General features: G+C 32.7%; 1 protein-coding gene and 1 long non-coding RNA gene across 2 annotated transcripts; one reads left to right on the top strand and one right to left on the bottom strand.

The window, feature by feature from the left end:
* Positions 1-17: 17 nt before the first annotated feature.
* Positions 18-1,764, bottom strand: LOC122296798 (toll/interleukin-1 receptor-like protein). The gene is made up of 3 exons (XM_043106595.1): positions 1,250-1,764; positions 386-492; positions 18-325 (listed from the first exon to the last, which is right to left on the bottom strand). The coding sequence occupies exons 1-3, from the start codon at positions 1,762-1,764 to the stop codon at positions 18-20; spliced, it is 930 nt and encodes a 309-aa protein (XP_042962529.1).
* An 8,648-nt stretch (positions 1,765-10,412) lies between these two features.
* Positions 10,413-11,726, top strand: LOC122297769. Its single transcript, XR_006238890.1, has 2 exons — positions 10,413-10,581; positions 10,668-11,726. It is a non-coding gene; the product is annotated as an uncharacterized LOC122297769 (long non-coding RNA).
* The last annotated feature ends 7,257 nt before the right edge of the window (positions 11,727-18,983 follow it).

Here is an 18,983-nt window from a genome sequence, read left to right as displayed (position 1 = left end):
CTACTTCCCAAACCAAATCAACTACGATCTCCAACTAATTTTTCAATTTGGACCAACTCATCCACATCATCAAGAATTAGAAGAACCCTTTTAGAACAAAGTCTGTCCTTAATCATATTCATTCCTTTGTCAGTATCATGAACATCCAAACTTGTTCCTAAAATATCAACAAGAAGGGTATTTTGCAGCCAAATCAAACCTCCTGCTTGTTCTGAAATTTCTCTAATATTACTCAAGAAACAACTTCCTTCAAATTGAGAGGAAATCTGGTTATACATATCTTCTGAAATAGTCGTCTTACCAATTCCACCGAATCCGAATATCCCTACAATACGTATAATATCATTTTTTTCAACACTTAAATGCTAATAAATATCTTGTTTACGAGACTCTATCCCAACTGGATATTTGGCAACGCTTAGAGGTGTTTGGTTTACTATTCTTGAGTTGATCCACCCAATGATGTTTTGGATAAATTCCGACTCATCATCCCTATCAATAAAAAAGAGAAGAAAATTTTAAGGAGTCAGACTTTTTTCACAGGTAAATGACATATATCAATATGATTTATGTGAAATTATATCTTGTTTCTACTTTTTTTTTTTTTCTCCGTGACAAAGGTACCCTTTCTACATCCTTAATCTGAGTGTTTCAATATTAGATTGTGCATTGGCCGTCAAAGGGTAGACATACTTTTTCATTCTTTTTTGTATCTATTAATAAACTTTTTAACTTTTTTTGGTTCCATTCTCGAATCTGTCCCTCCCTTAGAATATCAGACTTACATTAATTTAAGAGTATTTGTGAGTCTTTATATGTTGAAACAAAATGAAACTAAAAACCAGTACTCCTTATAATTTAAAGCCCTTTTTTCTTGTCATCAGTACTCCAAATCTTATTCTTTCATTAGCTATAACACAAATAATAAACAATTCCCACCTTTCTTCTTAATTATCTTTTTCAATCGATGATTAGTTATTTGATAGATGAAATTCCATATAGATTCCTCTATTTCCTTGATTTTGCTTGCAATTCATGATCAAAAGACCCAAAAGGCAAAAAGAACGAAAATATATGTATTTTTATTTATCTCATGTTCTTCTATTTCTCCAATGAACTAGATGTAAAACTAACGTGGTAGTCGTAATATATATTAGATCCCCTAATATCTCAATAGCATCATATATATATATACATATATATATGTATGCTCACACACAAACGCGAAGAACATATAGGCAAAGCTTACCCGAACGCTATATATTCCAACCCGGCCAATTTGGCTACTTCTTCTAGAGCTTCCTTCCAATACTCTAGCAGCTTTATGTCATCCTTGATATTCTTTCCAAGTTTAGTGAATGCTTCTCCAAAGCTTCCTTTTTGATCTCGTACGTCTGATGGTTTTATCTCATAGAATATCGGTAGAACAGTTTGTTTGAATGTTTTTCTGCACTCAAGAATCTTGAATAACTCGTCCAAGCACCATTTGGATTCTGCATAGTTTTTAGAAAGTACAATGATTAAAATTCTTGACTCTTCAATAGCTTTAAAAAGTTCTGATGAAATTTGTTCTCCTCTCTCAAGGTCGACACCATCCATGTAAGTCTTGATTCCACTTTGACGTAAAGCTCGGTTTAGATGAGCAATAAACTTGTGGCGAACATCTTTACCTCTAAAGCTTAAGAATACATCATGATTCTGTGAAGGGATGAAAGGAGATAATGGCAATGAAGAAGAGGAAGAAGTTCCTAATTGAAAGGCCATGGAATGAGATGATGAAGAAGAAGAGGAAGAAGGTCGAATTATAGATCAATACACATCGCAAATAAATAATTATAGGGAAGTGGGTTGAAACTTCTCGGCAATTGCAACGTCTTCTTGGCATGCAACAACGCCGACCATGCTAATTAATTAATTAATGTTATAGAACTATCGAAAAGGTGTTATAAAACTATCGAAATAAGAGAGAGAGAGAGAGAGATAGAACTCAGAGAAGTTATGAAACTTATGAATTTCTTAAAGAATTCAACGATATATATAAGCGTACAAAGGGAACTATGCCAGTTACTATGCAGTACTATGCTGGTACTGTGCATATGTACTATGCCAGTTACTATGCAGTACTATGCTAGCACTATACACTGTGCGATGTCGGCCATTTATTATGCCAGTTACTATGCAGTACTATGCTGGCACTATGCACACTGTGCGATGTCGGCCATTTACTATGCCAGTTACTATGCAGTACTATGCTGGCACTATGCACTGTGCATTTGACGGCTAGCTCAAGGTGGTCATACAATTTTACAATGTTATTTTACAACACTCCCCCTTTGGATGACCACATATAATGAATATGCCTCGTTAAAACCTTGCCAAGGAAAAACCCTGTGGGAAAAAACCAATGGCGAAGGAAAAAGAGTACAATATTCATGTGTACCGTAAAATGCTTTAAGATTGCCTCATTAAAACCTTGCAAAGGAAAACCCAGTGGGATAAAACCTTAGCGAAGGAAAAAGAGTACAATCAGCATAAGTCTTCAAGACGTTACTCCCCCTGAAAAGTGCATGATAAAAGGTCTTCAAGTCTCCGCATTCCAATGTTCTGCACAATCTTCTTAAATGTTGCAGTTGGTAATGCTTTTGTGAATAAATCTGCCAGATTATCACTTGATCGTATCTGCTTGACTTTAATTTCACCTTTTTCTTGAAGTTCATGAGTATAAAAGAATTTAGGTGAAATATGTTTGGTTCTATCACCTTTGATATATCCTCCTCTAATTTGAGCAATACAAGCAGCATTATCTTCGTATAAAGTTGTTGGACTATCATTAATCACTGGAAGACCACACTTTTCTTGAATATGTTGGATCATTGATCTTAGCCAAATGCATTCTCGACTTGTTTCATGAATTGCAATGATCTCTGAGTGATTTGAAGATGTAGCAGATAGTGTTTGTTTGACAGATCTCCATGATATAGCAGAATTTCCATAAGTAAATACATATCCAGTCTGAGATCTACCTCTGTGTGGATCTGAAAGATAACCTGCATCTGCATATCCAACTAATTGTGGACTTGAACCATATTGATAAAATAATCCCATATCAACCGTACCTCGAAGGTATCGAAGGATATGTTTAATGCCATTCCAATGTCTTCGAGTTGGTGCGGAACTATATCTTGCAAGTAAATTAACTGAAAATGCAATATCAGGCCGAGTGCAATTTGCAAGATACATCAGGGCTCCAATTGCACTAAGATAAGGTATTTCAGAACCAAGAATTTCTTCATTGTCTTCACAAGGACGAAATGGATCCTTCTGCACATCAAGTGATCGAACAACCATTAGAGTACTCAGGGGATGAGCTTTGTCCATGTAAAAGTGTTTCAAGACTTTCTTTGTATAATTTGACTGATGAATGAGAATTCCATTTGGCAAATGCTCGAGCTGCAGGCCGAGACAAAATTTCATTTTGCCAAGATCTTTCATTTCAAATTCATTCTTTAAATATGTAGCAGTTCTTCTGATCTCTTCAGGAGTTCCAACAAGATTTAGATCATCAACATAAATCGCAATAATAACAAATCCGGAATCTGATTTCTTAATAAAAACACATGGGCATATTGGATTATTCTCAAATCCTTCTTTCAATAGATATTCGCTAAGGCGTTTATACCACATGCGTCCGGATTGTTTTAACCCATATAAAGATCTTTGAAGCTTAATAGAATACATACTTCTGGATGTACTCAGATTAGAAGCTTCAGGCATTTTATATCCTTCAGGGATTTTCATATATATGTCATGATCTAATGATCCATATAAATATGCGGTGACCACATCCATCAACTGCATATCCAATCTTTTTATAACTGCCAAACTAATCAAATATCTGAATGTGATTGCATCCATAACAGGAGAGTATGTTTCCTCATAATCAATCCCCGGTTTCTGCAGGAAACCTTGTGCAACAAGTCGTGCTTTATATCGCACAATTTCATTGCTTTCATTACGTTTACGTATAAATACCCATTTATATCCAACGGGCATTACACCCTTTGGTGTTTGTATAATTGGTCCAAAGACCTCTCGCTTTGCTAGCGAGTTTAATTCAGCTTCAATAGCTGATTTCCATTTTGGCCAGTCATCTCTACGTCGACATTCTTCGACAGTTCTTGGCTCAATTTCTTCATTACTTCTGGTAATGTCAAGAGCCATTTTATATGAAAATATGTTGTCGACAACAGTTTTATTTCTATTCAAAATTTCTCCTGTATTCATGAAATGTATCGAGATCTCGTTATTTTCAGGTACCTGTCCCTCTTCAAGGGAAGACATTTCATGAAATACCTCTTCAGGAGGTTCTTTCTCAGGAAATTTACTCTCTTCATGAGCATCAATTACTCTTATGGCCTGTGTTGGTATGGACTCTTCAGGAGTACCAAATTCATTTTGTATTTTCCTCTTCCGAGGAATTTTGTCCTTAGCACCAATAGGCCGTCCACGCTTCAGGCGTATCTTAGACTCGCCTATTGCTATTTTGGCAACTTGTCCTTCAGGGACTGCAATCCTTGCTGGAACATTAACAGCAGGAATATATGATTTTACCGCACCTTTAGTGTCAGTAAATGCATCCGGTAATTGGTTTGCAACACTTTGCAAATGAATAATCTTTTGAACCTCTAGATTACATTCTTTTGTACGAGGATCAAATTGGGAAAGAGCTTTATTTTCCCAAGTAATTTCTTGTCGTGCTTCAGGCACCGACTTCTCATTACACAATGTTTGTCGTGCTTCAGGCACCGACTTCTCATTACCCATTGTTGGAAAAATGGATTCGTCAAAATGACAATCCTCAAAACGTGCCTTAAACATATCCCCTGTAAGAGGCTCAAGGTATCTGATAATAGATGGAGAATCAAACCTAACATATATCCCAAGTCTACGTTGAGGACCCATCTTTGTACGTTGTGGAGGTGCAATTGGAACATATACAGTACATCCAAAAGTACGAAGATGAGAAATATTTGGTTGCTGACCAAATGCAAGCTGTAATGGTGAATATTTGTGATATGCTGATGGTCTAACTCGAATTAATGATGCTGGATGAATTATAGCATGTCCTCAAGCAGAAATAGGAAGATTTGATTTCATGAGTAAAGGTCTAGCGATTAGCTGAAGTCTTTTAATCAATGATTCAGCTAAACCATTTTGAGTATGTGTGTGGGCAACTGGATGTTCAACATCTATTCCTATTGACATACAATAATTATCAAAAGTTTGAGATGTAAATTCTCCTGCATTATCCAATCGAATAGTTTTAATTGGATAGTCAGGGAATTGTGCTCGTAGCTTAATTATTTGTGCAAGAAGTTTAGCAAATGCAGCATTTCTAGTGGAAAGTAAACAAACATGTGACCATCGACTTGATGCATCAATTAAAACCATAAAATATCTGAACGGTCCACTTGATGGTTGAATAGGCCCACATATATCTCCATGAATCCTTTGTAAAAAAGATGGAGATTCAAAACCAACTTTTGAGATAGATGGTTTGATAATCAATTTACCTTGAGAACATGCAGAGCATGGATCTTCATTGGGTAAGATAATCTTCTGATTCTTTAGGGGATGCCCATACGAATTATCAATTATTCGTCTCATCATTATTGATCCCGGATGTCCAAGGCGATCATGCCAAGTCATAAATATTTTGGGATCAATGCACTTCTGGTGCATTACAACATGTGATTCAATTGTTCTCATTTTTGTATAATACAATCCAGATGAGAGGGCAGGCAGTTTTTCTAATATGAGCTTCTGGCTCGAAATTATTTTAGTAATGAGAAGATGCTCTTTATCGTCTTCGTTAATGGTTTCAATATGACAACCATTACGACGTATATCTTTAAAACTTAATAAATTTCTTCTGGATTGTGAAGAAAATAGAGCATCATTAATGCAAAATTTGGTGCCATTAGGCAACACAATATAAGCTCTTCCGGAGCCTTCAATTAGATTCGATGAACCGGAGATGGTATGAACATAGGCTTTACTCAATGTTAGATTTTGAAAATATTTTTTATCCTTAAGAATTGTGTGAGTTGTAGCACTGTCAGCCAGACATACATCTTTATTATTCATTTCGGAGATAGAAAGTTCATCAATAAGACTCATGATTCTACAAAATATATAAAACTTTCATTACTAAAAAAAACATTACAGAATAAAAATATTTTACAATAATATAAAGGAAATACATTAATTAAAAATGAACACTTCCATGATCAACTCTACCACTAGAATCCTCAAAGAAATCAGAAACATCAAGACTTGTAATATCTTCTCCATCTATAGAATTTAAAGCATATGATGGTTCAGCAAAATTTGTTTCAAATTTTTTTGTTTTTTCTTTTATGGAAGATTGGTATAAGTCAACCAAGTGTTTAGCTGTACGACAGGTACGAGACCAATGTCCAGTCATACCACATCTATGGCATTCATCTTCATATTTCTTTACAAATTTATTTTGAGGACCTTTGCCCTTTTCTGAGTTGAACCACTTCTGGTGGTACGGTGTATATCTATTATTTTTCCTTTTAGTGTGGTCACTTCTAGGACCTCCACTTCTATAGTTTTTCTTACCACGTCCACGCCCTCTTTTTCTTTGAAAAGATGCACCATTTGCTACTGGGAATGATGTAAATCTAGTACCATTCACTTCAGGGAATGATATAGAACCAGTAGGACGTGACTGGTGATTTCTTAATAAAAGCTCATTATTTTGCTCAGCTAATAGAAGACAAGATATAAGTTCAGAATATTTCTTGAACTTTCGCTCTCGATACTGCTGCTGCAGGAGCACATTCGAGGCATGAAAAGTAGTATATGTCTTCTCTAACAAGTCATCATCAGTGACTTTTTCACCACATAATTTCAATAGCGAGCTAATTTTAAAGAGTGCAGAGTTATACTCACTAACACTCTTAAAGTCTTGCAACCTCAGGTGCATCCAATCATGACGAGCTTTTGGGAGGATTACAGTTTTCTGGTGTTCATATCTCTCCCTTAAATCATTCCACAAAATAAGTGGATCTTTCACCGTTAGATACTCAGTTTTTAATTCTTCATGAAGATGGTGCCGAAGGAAAATCATTGCCTTAGCACAGTCCTGCAGGGACCCTTGATTTCCTTCTTTAATTGTATCTCCCAGGTTCATTGTATCAAGATGGATCTCAGCATCAAGGATCCAAGATAAATAATTTTTCCCAGAAATGTCAAGAGCAACGAATTCCAATTTTGTAAGATTTGACATTTTCTACATATATAAATCAGGAACATAAGTATGTTTAATATTTCATATTCATTTTGAAAACTACAAAAAAATATATTGAAAGACTTACTTGAAGTAGAGGACTATTAGCTTCAAGATCGTCAGAACTCTCGTGCTGATAACGTGTTATAGAACTATCGAAAAGGTGTTATAAAACTATCGAAATAAGAGAGAGAGAGAGAGAGAGAGAGAGAGAGAGAGAGAGAGAGAGAGAGAGAGAGATAGAACTCAGAGAAGTTATGAAACTTATGAATTTCTTAAAGAATTCAACGATATATATAGGCGTACAAAGGGAACTATGCCAGTTACTATGCAGTACTATGCTGGTACTCTGCATATGTACTATGCCAGTTACTATGCAATACTATGCTAGCACTATGCACTGTGCGATGTCGGCCATTTACTATACCGGTTACTATGCAGTACTATGCTGGCACTATACACACTGTGCGATGTCGGCCATTTACTATACCAGTTACTATGCAGTACTATGCTGGCACTATGCACTGTGCATTTGACGGCTAGCTCAAGGTGGTCATACAATTTTACAATGTTATTTTACAACAATTAACTAATTATAGAAGGGAAGTGGTGAAGTGGGGAAGTGGGGAAGTGGTGAAGTGGCCAGGCACCATCTGGACGTGTGTTTTTGCGCATGCACGTACATCTGAAAATTTGTGCATTATTTATCAATTTGACTCATATAATATTATATGTTGAAGATAATTTGATTTGAATATTATATTGATTTGATTTTTATAATTATCAAATTAATCACTTTAATTTGATATTATTTTGATTTAATTTTCATAATTTTTAAGATATTTACCTTATCTCATCTCAATATAATTTTCTTATACATAGAGATGTATATATTTTATTCAATAACAAATGAGAAAACAAAGATGTAATCTTCAAAGCCTCTTTCCCTCATCTTTCTCTCTTCTCCACCTTCTTTTATATTATATTATATTTTTTATCATTATATATGTTGACAAATACATGAATGCGCATCAGTCTACTAATATTATAAAGAGATCAAGGGAAGGCATGCATCGTTCCTCTTATCAGCAACTTGCTTTCACCAGTCCCGTCTTCTGTACGTGGCCACTACAAAAGGTAGGCAATATAATATCGTAAAAGTCTATTTCCACCATTATCTGCTATGTTGATTTCCACCAAATCATCCCACTTGGAAGATTAAATTTGGATCGTTTATAAATTATAATTAAGATCAATTGTATAAGGTCGGGGTTTCAATCGGGTAGGCAGGTAGCTAAATTTTCTTTGATCCAGCAATAGCAGCAACGTCTAGTCTATTAAAAATATAAAAAGAGAAGTAGGTCCTTCAACCTGAGCAATTATGTGTTCTCCAATGATAATACTTTTGTGAATCTCAATGCTACGTTTGATAGGTTCCATATGACAGCACTATAAAGCAGACACTAGCTACTCATGATAAAAGAAATCAATCAAGAAAACCAAAGTCTATAGTTCACACTACTATAAATAGAAACTTCGAGTAGATCTTTGTAAAAAGGACTTACAACACTAATACATTTGAAGCTTATTTCATCTATTGTATTTTTTTTTATCATTTTTAAATATATATATTTTTAAATTTACAACATCATTAAAAAACACTTCTTTAATCAATGACTAAAAAAAAGAATCGAGACATACTGTCGGGACCATCTTTCAGTGGGTCTTCTAGCATTACTCATCGATAGTATATGCAGAAACCGCGTATGTGGGCCGGTCTGAGTCCTACTGCTCCCCTGTCCCTCCTTTACATAAACAATACTCTTCCATTCGGCTGCCTTGCAAATACTTGGAACCTTTGATGTCTGATTTATGCGAAACTAGTCCAATCCCTGAGAATAATATAAGATGTTTGATTAATTAAGTATAATATATATATTTTTTTAATATTCACTCTTTTTAATTATTATAATATTCTTTTAAATGTTTTAAATATGCATAAAGTATTTTATTTTTCTTTTATATTACATACCGCAAGAAATCAAGAAAAGAGTCTAGGAATTAGATTTATTACAATCTCATCTATTAATGGTTTAATTAGATTTAAATTATAAGATCTTTTGGATTCATTTAACAAATTAATGGTTTGTGAAATCAAGAAACAAGTCTAGGAATCCACTTTCTATTAATTTATAAAACAGCATCAAAATACAGATAAGGGTCAATAAATAAGTTTAACGTTATAGTTAACAAAGGTTAGACTCATACATTGCCTTTGATCTTTAAATCATAGGATGTTGGGTCAAAGGATTCAACCCAAACAAGAAGTTTTTTAGGCCCAAAATCAATGGCCCAATCTATCCCCTAGCTAACTATATAAAGATGAAATGAACACAAGAACTACCTGTAATATCATACATCCCAATTATAATTTTTAAAAGCTGAAGTTTTCTTTATGTATTCCCAATTATAATCCCTTTGTAGTCAGAGTATTTCTCATTTATAATCTTAACCACCCCCAAAATTAAATATATTTATAGAAAAGGTGTCAATTCTACATTGCCACACTACTATAAACCCTGTTCCAAACAATGTGTACAATACCCAAATTATTATTATTAATACATATATAATATATAATTATTTTGAAAATATTTGCAACAAGTACATCATCTATAGTAGTTTCTGAAAAGTATTTGGGAGATTAATTAGAATAAAAGGAAGAAAAAACACATTAACAATTTAAATTATTGGAAGGGAACCGCCCAAGTGAAAGAGCTAGGAATAGGCTAGGGGTGATTGGCCGTCCAATAACTAACATACGGGTAGAATCCATCAATTCAATGATTTAACATCAAACCCCAATGATAACCTTAATTTCAGTGGCAAAGATAAATTTTTTTTTTTTTTTTATATATATCTTAATATTAATAAGTGCCAATAGCTTGAGCTACAGAACTTTCGTCTAACATTTTTATTTTCAATTTTGCCCTTAACTTTATTCCAAAATTACGGACAGTTTGCTTTTATTTCTGTTTTGGTCTTTAATGAGATTGTGTCATTTAAAAGAATTTCAGACCACACAAATCTTTCATTCTCGTCTTCGTATTCCTCTCAAGTTCTCTCTCTAAACTCAGACTCATCCTCTATTCTCTCTCTCTCCGTTTTTGAATTTATTTATTATTTTGTTTATGAATTTGATGATCTGTGATTTTTGTTTGCAGAAGAAGGAAAATATCACTCCGATTGGCTTGAAGATCGTGGTAATTTCAACTCCATGTCTTTTTGCTTACTTTTTTCTTTCTACTTTTTTCTTGCTGAACCTCTCTCTCTCTCTCTCTCTCTGAAGCTCACGAACTCAGCTCTCTGCCAAAGCCTCAAGATCCACTCCCTCTGCAAACAACAGGCAATGAAGTGCCGAAATCGATGGTTTCTAACGAGAGAACTGAGAAGCAGCTCCACCAAAATCGATTCCTCCACTCTCTGTGATTTTAATTTCTTTATTATCTCCTAAATTTCCTGCATAATCTTTTCTGATGCTTGGCAGGGACTCGACGAACTGGAGGAAACAGATTTCAGTAATCAAAGGGTGGTTCTCGCCCTCTATGAGACCATGTACTCCGATTTTAATTTCTCTCTATGGTTTCTAACGAGAGAACTGAGAAGCAGCTCCACCAAAATCGATTCCTCCACTCTCTGTGATTTTAATTTCTTTATTATCTCCTAAATTTCCTGCATAATCTTTTATGATGCTTGGCAGGGACTCGACGAACTGGAGGAAACCGATTTCAGTAATCAAAGGGTGGTTCTCGCCCTCTATGAGACCATGTACTCGCACGACGTAACCACGATGCACCAGATCGTTGCCGACTGGAAGGGAATCTCCGTTTCTGTCTTCTGAGCCCAGGCAAAGCATCCCCTCTCTACGTATCGTACGAGTGGGTCACGACGGCTCGCTGATACCCTCCATCTCATCCATGCTGTTTCCAGCGTGAAAGACCAGCAAATCCAGTGGCTTCGTGAGGACAACTGGGAACTAAAGAAAAAAAAAAACATAAAATAAAATAAAAGTGAGAGGAAAGTCATGGAGATGACCCCACTCTTCACTAACTGTTTTGTCCTTGTCCACGGAGGTGGCTTTGGTGCTTGGTGCTATAACACATCCTGCCCGATGAGATAAGCACATGTTTAGTGATAAGAATTTATTTCAATTTTTTTATTTTATTTTGTAGGCCCACGCATGCAAGTTGACATGCAGGTCCTTGATTTCAACTGACAGTGGTGTAGGGATCGATGAATTTGCTTTAGTAACGTGACAGGGATGTATGGCATCATAGAATTGACCCCATCAACCTAACATTGACGTTTCATCCTCAATCATAAAATATATATTTGTATTTTAAGTAAACAGTATCTTCTATTGATTAAATTATATATTTTTTTCTTTCTTATATTACTTTTTAATTAATTAATTTTATTTTTTTAAAAAAAGTGTCCGATCTTGGACATTTTATAAAACTATAAAATAAGATATATTTAAGAAAAAAATCGCAGGTGACGTAGTTGGATAATTGAACAAACAGTATATGTGGCACTTTCAAATTTAAAACATGGAATTTGCTTTAGTAACGTGACAGGGATGTATGGCATCATAGAATTGACCCCATCAACCTAACATTGACATTTCATCCTCAATCATAAAATATATATTTGTATTTTAAGTAAACAGTATCTTCTATTGATTAAATTATATATTTTTTTTCTTTCTTATATTACTTTTTAATTAATTAATTTTATTTTTAAAAAAAAAGTGTCCGATCTTGGACATTTTATAAAACTATAAAATAAGATATATTTAAGAAAAAAATCGCAGGTGACGTAGTTGGATAATTGAACAAACAGTATACATGGCACTTTCAAATATAAATCCATGTTTTAAATACATTTTTTAAAAATAAAGGAATGCGGGCCCAAGCATATGAATTACACTGACTTTTGTGAAAATCGACAAATGAAGAAAAAATAATTTAATAAAATCAATAGTCAATGGGATATCGCCAAGTAGAGGAGTCTTATCTTTGTGGGCTTGGTGGGCCAGCTTTTAGGTGGTGAATGGGGCCGATAATGCGCGTAAATCACATGGTGTGTTGGTGGTCGAGCCCTTTAATTGCTTGTCTTATAGACAAAAATATTGAATTTAATATACTAAGGTGGATAGAAAGTTTATATCGACAGGGGTCTAATCACTGATATTTTAACAATTTTGATGACACATTGTCTAAAAAGTGGCTTTAATCATGTCCGGCTTCTTTTATTCATCACTCTCAATACTGTTATGTTAAAAATTATAAATTATGCAATAAATTCCATTTTTTTATGTTTTATTTTAAAAGTTTTAAAAATTGTAACGATTAAATAATATCATTAGATAAAGAACTTAAAGTTAAAAGATATTTTAATTATATTTAAATATTTAGAAAGTTTATATCGACAGGGGTCCAATCACTGATATTTTAACAATTTTGATGACACATTGTCTAAAAAAGACAGGGTACTCGTGTATAGTTGTAGTTATGTTTATTAGAGTGCTGTATTATAGCAATGAATATTTTGCAAACAATGTATATAATGTTTATTATGAAGAGGAAAAAAGTTGTTAAAATATAGATAAAATTCTGTCTATTTATGACTAAATTGAAAAATTTTTAAATTGTTACGCTTAAGAAAAATATCGACTGGGCACACGTGCATCGCACGTGCTGCTTTACTAGTATATATATATACATGGATGTTCAGCCAACTTACGCCCACCTCGACTAATTCCATGTAGCTCTAAAGTTAACGGCCAGGTAAACTTTCGGTGATCCTGGCCGGGGAATTCGAACTGGTGACTATTGGGGAGCAAACATAAGGCCTGACCAACTGAGTTACCCCAAATGACAACCGTAGAATCCATCAATTCAATAATTTAATATCAAACCCCTAATGAAAACCTTAATTTCAGTGGCAAAGATAAAATTAAGTCTTCATGAACATATTTCATTGAAGTCTAAAGAGTGTAGTTCTCTATATGATAGAGTCACAATACCAAAATATAAAACGGTATCAACATGTGAAGAAGGAATATGTTATACCTAACATCAGACACCAAGAGATGCAAGCTATCTTGTTTGTGTCCACACTTGCCATGGTGGATTCTTTTTACTCATAGGTTGACGTGAATGACATATATTTCATATTGTTGACACGTGAGAGTTTGGATGGTACTGTATCCTTTATATTAGCTTGTAAATTAATTTTTTTATTTGTGCATTCATACAATGAACCAGCCATTACATTATCAAGATTGAAAACTCTCCGGACGAAATCAAGAATTTCTGACCAATAGAGTTTAATTGGCGAATACTTCCATCAGATAAAAGTGTATTTGATACCTAACTTGCTTGATGGATAAAGCAATTCGCTCATCATTGATAACTTTATTCAGAAAACTGTACTACAGGTAATTAAAGCTCTGAACATGAGGTTTCAATTGGCTCAATTAATTAAATATTTCCTCATACTTATAGATTAAATTGCAATGTTGTTATATGTAGTGAATCATGAAATTTTGTTTGTCCGTGCATAACACAGTTAGATAAAAAGATCTATTCGGGATCTCATGGCTCATAGTATCTTAAAGGAAAATTCGCTTGTAAAAAAAACGACATTGTAATGCAGCTTATAGGAAACTCTTTTTTCTCACTATTTTCTTCCTTTGTAGCCCATTTTGCACTAGCATATTTTGCTTCAGGGTTGATTTTAGATGAGGCTACTGTTATATGCACCTGCCATGGAAACTTGTCTTAGAAATTCATTGATAGAAAGAAACCTTTGAAAATTTAGAAACTCAATGTTATGTTTCATCACTACCTTACTTCCCCTTTAGCTATATGAACAGAGACATAGTTTCATTGGGAGGTAATAAATTAAAAGATAGAGCACCAAGAGTGAAGTGCCTTCAATTCCAACCTTCTCACTTTATGTGATCATTCATTTACCCATTTATTGCATTTCCTCTCTTACTATTTTAAAGGACCATTTGTTGCATAAGAAATTTGCACTAAAAGAAAACATGAAAACTAGTTTCTTCTTAATTCTACCATTTTCTCTAACTGGTGCTATGCCCCCTTCCAAATAACTTACAACCATGGAAGGAAATCAAATGACTTTTGTTCAGTAACTTTTTTTTTTTTAAATAAATTTTCTTAAGAGTTAGCTTATATGCCTTTGTCTAGACTGGGATTCAGTTGTCGATGTTGCCGCTGGTTGTTTAGGCTTACCCAGCTTACTTGCAAAGCATGTTTGTGCTTGAGATGATAAAACAAGTTTAGGTATTGTCAAATTAGAACATTCTCGGAAAGACATGAGAAGCTCTTGTCCTGACTGTATTAAATATACTATGCACAGAGTAATCTTATAGAAGTTATCGACCTCTCTTTCGGAGGTTGGGTGTTATGCCATTTTGGCTTATAGAAATCATCTAGGTGCACTTTTATGGTAATTTTTGGCACAACATACAAAAAGGTAATTACTCTATGAGGGACACTGATGTTAGATGCTGAATTTATATAGAAAACAGAGCAAAATACATAGACATTACAATAAGTATACGTTATGCCTCTCGATCCATGATTTAATGATTTAATAATTAGATGTATAAACTCTTTTGGATTTTTTTAATACCATATATAGCAAAAAATAAAGAAACAAAGTGAGAAATCTATTTTTTATGCAATATAATCAGATAACGAAGTTAGTCAAGTGTCTACATAAGAGAAACTCGTTTTGAAAATTACAAGACTGTTAATTAATTTTTTAAAAATTAGTAACTTGATTAAATATATTATTTTCAAATAATATTTTTACTTTTAAATAAAAGTTATTAATTTAATAAGATGTATTATTTTTTATATAATAATCCACACTTAAATGCATAAGATATCTATATATGATTGTTGTAGACAAGTGGGTTAAACGTGTTAGAAGGAAAGACAGAATGAAATTTCTTGGCAACTTCTATAAAGTCATTTAATAAGATGTATTATTTTTTATATAATAATCCACACTTAAATGCACAAAATATCTATATATGGTTGTTGTAGACAAGTGGGTTAAACGTGTTAAAAGGAAAGACAGAATGAAACTTCTTGTGAACTTCCGTAAAGTCATTTAAAAAGATGTATTATTTTTTATATAATAATCCACACTTAAATGCACACAATATCTATATATGATTGTTGTAGACAAGTGGGTCAAACGTGTTAAAAGGAAAGACAGAATGAAACTTCTTGGCAACTTCCGTAAAGTCATTTAAAAAGATGTATTATTTTTTATATAATAATCCACACTTAAATGCACACAATATCTATATATGATTGTTGTAGACAAGTGGGTCAAGCATGTTAAAAGGAAAGACAGAATGAAACTTCTTGGCAACTTCTGTAAAGTCATTTAATAAGATGCATTATTTTTTATATAATAATCCACACTTAAATGAACACAATATTTATTTGTGATTGTTGTAGACAAGTGGGTCAAACATGTTAACAGGAAAGCCATAATTAAACTTCTTCACAACTTTCGTAAAGTCATTTAATAAGATGTATTATTTTTTTATTTAATAATCAACACTTAAATGTACACAATATCTATTTATGATTGTTGTAGACATGTGGGTTAAACGTGTTAAAAGGAAAGACATAATGAAATTTCTTGGCAACTTTCGTAAAGTCATTTAATAAAATGTATTATTTTTCATTTAATAATCCATACTTAAATGCACACAATATCTATTTATGATTGTTGTAGAAAAGTGGGTCAAACATTTTAAAAGGAAAGACATAATGTAATTTCTTGACAACTTCCGTAAAGTCATTTAATAAGATGTATTATTTTTTATTAAATAATCCACACTTAAATACACATAGTATTTATATATGATTGTTGTAGACAAGTGGGTCAAACGTGTTAAAAGGAAAGACATAATAAAACTTATTGGCAACTTCTGTAAGGCGTCATCTAATATTAATTAAGGGTTGATGTTGGACGATCAATTTATGAAATAGCAGTACCAAAGTACATATAAGGGTCAACAATTAAGTTTAAACCTCATTTGGTTACACAATTCAGATGAGATGAGATAAGATAATATATTTTGTTTTAAGTTGAATAAAATATTATCATAATATAATATTTAAATATTAGTTTTGCTTTGATATTTGAAAAAAAGTTAAATTATTTATTATATTTTATATGAAAATTTGTGAAAATTGTAATGTTTACATGATATGAAACAAGATAAGATAAGATAGTTTGATTTTAGGTAACGACCCTTAAAGTTCATTATTTGAAAATCAATGAATTAATAAATGTAATGGGTTTTAAGTAGAATTAGAAGCACTACGGTGAGAGTACCGGGGATGCGTATGTTGCCCAATGATTATACATTTTCTACTTTATATATGCTCTTTAAAGTGATTGATTCGGTCTATAAGCAAAAATTAATTACTATAAATTAAAAATTAACCAAAGTTTAGAAATTGATAGTAATGGTTGTTCAGAAACTGCGTATGTGGGTCTGAGTCCCCACACGAGCTCCCACGTCCCTCATTTACATAAACATTACCTTTTTTTAATTTTATTTTTTATTTTTAAGAACGGATCACTTTTCATTCATAGAGAGCATTCATAGAGAGAACATACAAATTTGAATTAAAAATAAGACAGTTACAAACGTTTATAGCTTCCCAACATATTTCCGTGATCGATATGGTCGAATCTAGACTCTAAATCTCTCAAGACCCAAATCTAAGAGATCGCACAACTCTTTCAACAACAGAGTTAACAAAACCCCATTCCTCGACTAAGCGGAATATGGAGAACTGCATTGCAAATATTTGTAACCTTTGATATCTGAGTCATGGGACCTAAGAATAATATAAGATTGTTTGATTAAAAATAAAATATATTTTTATAATATTCACTATTTTTAAATGTTATAAATAATATTTAAATATATAAAATATTTTTAAATGTTATAAATAATCTTTAAAAATAAAGTATTAGAAACATAATCCAAAATAGAGACTTAGAAACATTAGAAAGCAAATGCAAAAGCCTATTAAAGCTGAACGTATGTGAACGAATAAAAATTAGAACAAGAAATAAAGAAAATTACAAGCTGAACCTAGATAGGCTAGCATTCGCTATGATTGCTGTCATTAAGTTTCTACCCAAAGGACACTGCATTGACAATGATAGTAACATATGAGCTTTTTAATATAAGGATTCTACATTCACATTTTTTGTTTTTTTAATACATATAACAGTACCCTACATTCACAATGATGGTCTGATAATTTTCAACACTAATTTTCAAAACACTAACATGTACCAGAACACAATCATTTCAAGCAAACTTGATTGCAAAGTAGCATATAAAGTGATAAAACTTGTTACGTAGCAAATTAACAAAACTAAAAATCATTCAAGCAAAGATCGTTTGTCTTTACCTACTCCACATGGCATTCCAGCAAAAGAAATTACTTCCATTCCAATTAATTCCAAGTATCTTGTTACTGTCTGTCTCCCGTGTGGAAGTTGAGGCATGAATATTAGTACCAGCACTTTAACATGGGTGCAATTACGTATTTGCATATCAGCAATGAAGGGGTTTGGTTTTCTGATAATGCTATGATATAGTGAATAGTATAGACAAATGTGTCAAATGTGTTAAAAGGAAAGACATAATAAAACTTCTTGGCAACTTCCATAAAGTCATTTAATAAGATGTATTATTTGTCATTTAATAATCCACACTTAAATAAATTCAATATCTATTTATGATTGTTGTAGACAAATGAGTCAAACGTACTAAAAGAAAAGACAGAATAAAACTTCTTGGCAACTTTCGTAAAGTCATTTAATACGATACTTGTCAAACGTGTTAAAAGGAAAGACAGAATCAAGCTTCTTGACAACTTCCATAAAGTCATTTAATAAGATGTATTATTTTTCATTTAATAATCAACACTTAAATGCACACAATATCTATATATAATTGTTGTAGGCAAGTGGGTCAAACGTGTTAAAATGAAATATAGAAGAAACTTCTTGGCAATTTACGTAAAGTCATTTAATAAGATGTATTATTCTTCATTTAATAATCCACTCTTCAATGCACACAATATCTATATATGATTGTTATAGACAAGTGGGTCAAACGTGCTAAAAGGAAAGACAGAATAAAACTTCTTGCAACTTCTGTAAAGTCATTTAATAATATACTTGTCAAACGTGTTAAAAGGAAAGAAAGAATGAAACTTCTTGACAACTTCCGTAAAATCATTTAATAAGATATACTATTTTTCATTTAATAATCCACACTTAAATGCACATAATATCTATATATAATTGTTGTAGGCAAGTGAGTCAAACATGTTAAAAGGAAAGACAGAATGAAACTCCTTGGCAACTTCCGTAAAGTCATTTAATAATATACTTGTTAAACGTGTTAAAAGAAAAGATAAAATGAAACTTCTTGACAACTTCCATAAAGTGTTTTAATAACATGTATTAATTTTTATTTAATAATCCATACTTAAATGCACACAATATATATCTA

Source organism: Carya illinoinensis, chromosome 15 (genome assembly GCF_018687715.1).
Source record: "Carya illinoinensis cultivar Pawnee chromosome 15, C.illinoinensisPawnee_v1, whole genome shotgun sequence".
NCBI lineage: Eukaryota > Viridiplantae > Streptophyta > Magnoliopsida > Fagales > Juglandaceae > Carya > Carya illinoinensis.
Note: the sequence above shows the minus strand (reverse complement) of the source record. Positions and strands in the feature narration are given on the sequence as shown.

Bases quoted from the DNA above. Each gene is read 5' to 3' on its own strand.
- LOC122296798 (XM_043106595.1), bottom strand. From the start codon at position 1,764: ATGGCCTTTCAATTAGGAACTTCTTCCTCTTCTTCATTGCCATTATCT. The intron at 493-1,249 runs GTAAGCTTTGCC...TTTTATTGATAG, and splicing joins TTGGAATATATAGCGTTCGG to GGATGATGAGTCGGAATTTA. The intron at 326-385 runs GTAAACAAGATA...TACGTATTGTAG, and splicing joins TCCAGTTGGGATAGAGTCTC to GGATATTCGGATTCGGTGGA.